This window comes from Parus major, chromosome 15, assembly GCF_001522545.3.
Source record: "Parus major isolate Abel chromosome 15, Parus_major1.1, whole genome shotgun sequence".
In the NCBI taxonomy this organism is placed as follows: domain Eukaryota; kingdom Metazoa; phylum Chordata; class Aves; order Passeriformes; family Paridae; genus Parus; species Parus major.
Genome location: NC_031784.1, coordinates 3,401,831 through 3,408,250, shown reverse-complemented (window position 1 = coordinate 3,408,250; position 6,420 = coordinate 3,401,831). Strand labels below are relative to the sequence as shown.

The following is a 6,420-nucleotide window of genomic DNA, read 5'->3' as shown; positions in this document are numbered from 1 at the left end:
CCAGTCCAACCCCTGGCCCTGCACAGGCAATCCCAACAATCCCACCCTGCAGCTCTGGCAGCCTTGGGGCTGTGCCCATTCCCTGGGGAGCCTGGGCAGTGCCAGCACCCTCTGGGGGCTGAACCTTTCCCTGATCTCCAACCGAAACCCCCCTGGATGGAGTCCACCCCCACCATCCCGAGGGACAGCTACAGCACGGGGGTCCCCACCAGCCTTTCTCCTGCCAGGCACCATCCTCCACTCACCCATCCCAGCTGCTGTGCCGGGCATCACGGGGGGATTTCAGCCCAAACCGTGCCCCCACCGAGCCCACAGCTCCTCCCTCAGCCAAAAAACTGCGGGGACAAGAGGGGTAATGATGACCCAGCTCCCAGGGATGCAGCAATGTTTGTGCAGCGCTCCCAGAGCCGCAGACGGAGGCAGCTCTCCCCGTCAGCGTGATTAATAAGGAATAAATGTCCTCTGCAGCCAGGCTGAGCAATAACCCCGGCTCTGCTCCGTGCTTACAGCACACATTACAAGCCCTGCTGCCAGCACCAGGTAATACTTTATTATGTTATCCCGACGGAAGAAAACAAAGGATGCTCGAGGTCCTGACTTTGGTGTAAAACCACGGGAGCGTTACCAAAGGCAACGGCGGTGCGCTCGGAGCGGCTGACGCACGGCACAGCTCCCACCAGAGGAATATTTACCCGGGGTTCAAATTGCTTATTTACTTTTTTTTGGGAAGCTGTGTTGCAGGAGGACCGGCTGGCACAGGCACACGCCGAGAGTTAAATATTAAATCGGCTCCACGCTCGCTTAAACCACAGCAAAGTCAATGCTCAGGGGTGCTGGGGCAGCTTTGGGGAAATCACTTAGTGCTGCACCAAAATAGCCAAAAAAATAATTAAACAGCAAGGCCATGTTAAGGAATAAAAGGTACCAAATCCATTCTGGGAGGAGGTGTTGGCGTGTCCAATTTTAAAAAGCCACCAAGGGTGGGAATATTGAATATTGAATATTGGTCCCATTCCCCCAAATCCTCACCCTGCACCACAGCCAGGCCAGGAGAGGGGGAATCACAGCACAAAAGGGATCTCCAGGAAACCAGAGCCAGCACAGGGCCAAATCCTGCTTCCCAAATTGTGCTGTCTTGGAAAGACAGACCAAAAGCTGCAGGAAGATGTGCACCACAAAAAAAAAAAAAGTAATTAAAGAAAACTCAGTCACAGATCCTGTTGCAACACACAGGAAAAAAAGTGTTACAAAAGGGGAAAACTTTTTAATAAAGTCTGCAAGTATATATTCCTCCTTTATCAACCTCAAGATTTATTGACCCAAGGAGCCATATTGACTGAATAAATCTTGATAATGACCCCAGCAGAAGTCAATACCTGCTTATTATCTCCCAAGTTGGGGAATTACATCTTTCGGTAATAGGAGCAGGATGGTACAAAATGTTCTGAGAAACTTCACCCAGGCTTTTTTTGGGGGGGGAGGAATGGATGTCTCTACTGTGCCTTTTCCAGTCCCAGAGGGAATGTGTTACACCATGAGCTGCAGCGTGGGTTTTGTCTTGAGGTCTGGTGTGGGGAGAGCACACACCCATGGCTTGCAAATCCTAAATAAATCCCATTCCTGAGGAGCAGGATGCTGCTGTTCACCTTCCCTCCCTGCAAACAATGGCTCTGTAATTTCAGTTTGCTGTGTTTTGTTGGCAGCTCCCAGGATAATTCCCTGAAATTTGGGATGTGGGAATTCCTGCAGCCAGGGATGTAGTGCCACGATTGTGCCAGCACTCAAGGGAGAAGGGGAGGAGCACCACTGCTGTCCCCTGGGACATGCAGCCACCTCTGGGAACCCAAATACACCCATTTTCTCCAGCCAGCAAAACCAGGAGTGGAAAATGGGGGAGCAGAGGGGCCCCTGGAGCCCCTAAAACCCATAGGCAAGCAAAGCCTCCTGCATTTAAAGATGATGCTTCTCCTGCCAACAGCCAACTTCCCATTCAGCAGAGAAAACGGGAGCCCTGGGACCAGCACGCACAACAATTTGCCTGTATTTTTATTCCAGGTCTCTGCAGACAGCAAGAAAAATTAACTGAAGGGAGCAGCTCCTGTGCCAACATATGGAGGGAGATGCATCGCGAGTTCCGCAGGCTCTGCCGAGGTTTTTGAGTTCAGCAAGTGCCTCCTGAAGGACTGCTTCCTAATCTGGTCATAAATAATAATTCAGATCACCCAAGGCTTTAACATTCCGCTCCACCCGCGGCGCAGGAGCCGTGCCCAGCCCTGCCAAACCCTCCAGGCGGTGCCGCAGCCCTGGGAGCGGCTCCCTGCTCCCCATCCCGCGGGGCATCGGCACGGGAGGCACCCCACCCCTCCCTGCTGCCCCCCATCTCAGCGGGCACAGCAGCCCTGAGCCCCCCACTCCGTCCCCACACCCCTCTCCAAGCTGGAACACCCAGCAGGAGGTGGCGGGGCTTGCGCTCATCCCTGAAATCCCACAAAAATCAAATTATATTTCCATCCTCGTCCCCTCTCTGCCTCATGGTCACAATCCCTTTTTCCCTCCCCTGCTTCCAAGGCCACAGAGACAATCCACTAAACTGGATCAGGAGGCCAGCGTGTACATCTCTAATGGGCTGCAGCACGCACACAATTAATTAATGGATTTATTAATTAGGGAAGAAGTCACTCTCCAGGCTGGAATTGGGGTCACCAGTTTCTAAAGTGAGAACTGTGGTGCTAAAGATAAACTCTCATTTTCTACAGCTCTTCTTGTCTGGCAGCATCTCAATTATTCAGCCAGAAAAAAAAAATTAACAGGAAAAAAAATATAAAAAATAAAAAAATCAGATTTCACTTCAGGAACTTCACAGTCTGACTTTACTGATGCTCAGTACTGACCCCAGAGCAGGTGGGACCAGAAACACGGCCCATCTCCTCCTCTCTTCACATAGAAATTGGAAGCAGTAGAACTATCAGGTGTTAATGCAGGATTTGGGGGGCAGGGTTTGATCGTCACCTCAGGCTGTCCCAAGCAGGGAGCTGCAGTGGGGACACACAGGAAGGGGCCACCACCAGGTGCTCAATGACAGTGACATTCCAAGGCACCCGAGTCCTCCCAAGACCAAGGTTTGAACTTAATGCTGGAGCCACATTTCAGTGACCAGATCAGCTGGATCTCCCTGGGGCAGCCGCATTTCCAGCTGCCACAACCCTCAATCCCCAAGGACACAGAGCTCCAGGGCCAAGCACAGAAACGCCGCTTGTGTCCCCACCACCAGAGCACGGCCCTGCAGGACACAGCAGGGAATCCACCTGAAGAGTTCTGGTCACTGGGCAGCTCCCAGGAGGAGCACACAACCATCAGACAACAGCCAAGCCAACCATGAGACAGAACATCTGCCCAGGGCCCGGCTCCGGCAGTGCCGCTGCGCCCAAATTCAGATTAATCGTTGGAACCAGATGATTCCACAGCCACTGCTCCCCACGCCCCGCTGCACCGGGAGCAGCTGGAGCCACTGGAAAGCACAAACCGCATTCCCAGCCTCACAAGGCTTCTCAGCCAGCCCCAGGCACAAGCTGCACTTGCACAAACCCAGAGATTTCAGCTCGGAAAGACAAAAATCCCTCTGAGATGGGGGCACCCAGAGCCTCCTTGGGCTCCCCCACTGCTTTCCCTTGGGCACAGTGAACACAGCCACCATCCCTCCTCACCACCATCCCCATCCCTGCTGGAGATGGAAGGTGGTGGGTGCTGGAGATGCTGGAGGAAACAGGAATGTCCCACCAGTCTCCCCATAAGAGCCCTAAAAACACAGAGCACCCAGGACATTTGAGATGAAGCTCCCCCCAAGCTCCAGGGGCACCTCGGCCTCCCCCCAGGTTTATCCTGCTGCTCCACAAGAATGCAGTTAAGTTTATTAGTCCAAGCTCCAGGAATTAAGCTCCAGCCAAGAGGACTGATAGCTTATTTACTGCTGTCGTCTATATAAAGCAGAATTTTGACACATTGTTAAATGATGCACATTTAGATAAGTCAAGCTGTCATATCATTTAATGGATGTCTAAACTCCCGCTGTAGCTGATATGTAAAATTTATGCACTTCAGAATATCATAAGGTTATAATATTTTAATCACATCCACAGTTGTGGTTTTTTGGTTGGGGTTTTTATTTTGTTTTTTTTTTTCCCTTCCTTCTCCCCTAAACTTTAAACAGCAGAAACATTTCATCAACCAGACCACGCTCCGAGGCTCCCGGCTCTCCACCATCCGGCGGAGCCGCCGAAGTTTCTGCCCAACTCCGGCACGCGGAGAGAGCATTTGCATTCCGGGAAATAAACCCAAGAACATTTTATTTGACGAGAACCAAAGGCTTGGAGCCGTGTAGCCAGAGCTCATCTGCATAATGAGATGTGAAGACATTTATAAAAGATGGCTCTAATCGCTCTCGCTCGCCGTTGTATTTATTACCCCAAATCAGCAGCTCGCAACTCTCGCCCATTTTTTTGCCGTTTTAACGCAGAACGGGTTGGATCAGAGCAGCATCCAGCACAAGGAACATCCCATAAATCCACACAGCGCCAAGCAGAACGCAATAAACCCCAAGCAAATTAAACCCCCCCAAAAAAATCCCACCAAGGTATGAATCCCACTCTATCACCCACAAGAAAGCTGTAAAAAAAAATAAATAAAATAAAATACTGCATTACTAATGTACACAATAAACCAATCTCATAACCCGGTGAAATATGCCTGGTGTTATCTTTGATAGAATTTTATCTCTCCTCATTTCCGCCACTCTCTGCCGTAAAAGGGCTCAGCGCCGTTTCGATCCGAGCGCTGCCGAGTCGCACATTTATCCCTGTGTTTTCCATATGCCCACCATTCATCAGGGAGGCTCAAACTCTGCCATTCCCGGCCAGCCCCAGGCCAGCAGAGCTGCTCAGACACATCCATTAAAAAGGAAAAAATAAATAAATAATTTAAAATTAAAAAAAAAAAAGGGCGAAAGCTCTTGGAAGAATAATAAAGGGATAGCTTGTCTTCCTTAGTGATTGGTTGGAGGGGTTTTTTCCCCTCTTGTTTTTATATTTTTTGGGTTTGTTTGGTTTTTTTTTTAATGGAGGGCATTAGGCCAAGCTGGCACAAGGTCACCTTTCCCAACGTGATCCCGGCGAGGCGGCAGAACTGCTGCCTGGACAGAAGTCAATCCCCGCTGCTGCCGGTCCAGCTCCGCAGCCAGGCACGGGCAGCGGCCGGCGAGGGAAGGAGGGAGAGCCGCCACCTCCCAGCCCACCGCTCCCTCCGGCAAAGTTCGCCCCCGACAGACCCACGGCAAAGTAGCTGCCAATATTTATCTTTAAATAAAGGTTCTGCGCGCACCCAGGAAAAGTCATTAGAGCGATTTAGCGAGGAACGCTTTTGTATCCGAAGCGCTTAGAGCCGTAATCCCTTCCCGGCCACAATGCCAGGACTGAGCAGTCATGGCAAACCCACCGGCCGCGGTACCTGCGGTACTTTTCGGGTCGCGTAGCGCAGATGCAGCACGTAATCTGCTTAAAAGCCAAAATGTATTAAATGCTGGAACTGTTGATCCAGTACCGGAGCCCCATAAATCGCATTTCAATTTGTTTACTCCCCTCCGAAGCACGCTGCATTTTAAACTCCGGAATATCCTACGGGGATAAACCCATTTAATATCCATGGAAATGCGCGTTTCGGTTGTTGTAGCGGCTCCAGGTTGGGTTTCATCCCATTATGTTGGGAGAGCCATTGTGTTAATTATCCACCTCCTATTTAAGGTGCGTATTTAAGGTCACAAACTGTCAGCAGCCCCTGGCAACCTTCCCCCGCACACGGTAACAAAGGACTTACCGGGAATTTCACAGACCGAGGGTACCACGGTGGGATACGGCGGCCGTGACCTGCCCGGAGCCACAAAGGAGCTGCCGCCCCCCCGCCGCATCCATCCCCGGTCCGAGCAGCACCGCCCGGTACCGCCGGGCTCAGGGCTGGCCGAGCCCCCGCACCGGCCCCGCACACCGGCCCTGGATAACAATGGGAGGGCGGCGGGGCTCCGGGCAGCCCCGCTCCGCCATCCCCGCATCCATCACCGCAGCCGCGCGGCTCTGCCCGCCCCGAGCGCGCCGGGGGATGCGGGCACCGAGCGGCCCCCGCTGCGGGCGGCGCCGGGGACACTCGGCAGCCCGCGGGCACCTGCGGCTCCTCTCGGCGGGCGGGGACAGCCAGAAACTTGGCGGGGCCGCGCTCCCCGCAACTTCATCCCGCGCAACTTCCCTCCCTCCTCTTCCTCCCTCCCTCCCGCCGGGGCGGAGCGGCGGCCGCCCCCCGGCCCCGCTGTCACCTCGGGGGCGGCGGGGCGGGGGCCGGGGCTCCATCGCGGCTCCATCGCCGCTAGCGCTGCTCCAT

At 53.3% G+C, this 6,420-nt stretch overlaps 1 protein-coding gene across 3 annotated transcripts in view; it reads right to left on the bottom strand.

Moving 5' to 3' along the window:
• CUX2 (cut like homeobox 2) overlaps positions 1 to 6,414 on the bottom strand; it is a 62,546-nt gene extending 56,132 nt beyond the window's left edge. For all 3 annotated transcript variants that reach the window (XM_015644300.1, XM_015644302.1, XM_015644304.1), the window contains exon 1: positions 6,356 to 6,414. In XM_015644300.1, the coding sequence (XP_015499786.1) occupies positions 6,356 to 6,400 (45 nt within the window). In that variant the 5' untranslated portion in view covers positions 6,401 to 6,414. The remainder of the gene's footprint in view (positions 1 to 6,355) is intronic.
• Positions 6,415 to 6,420: the final 6 nt, after the last annotated feature.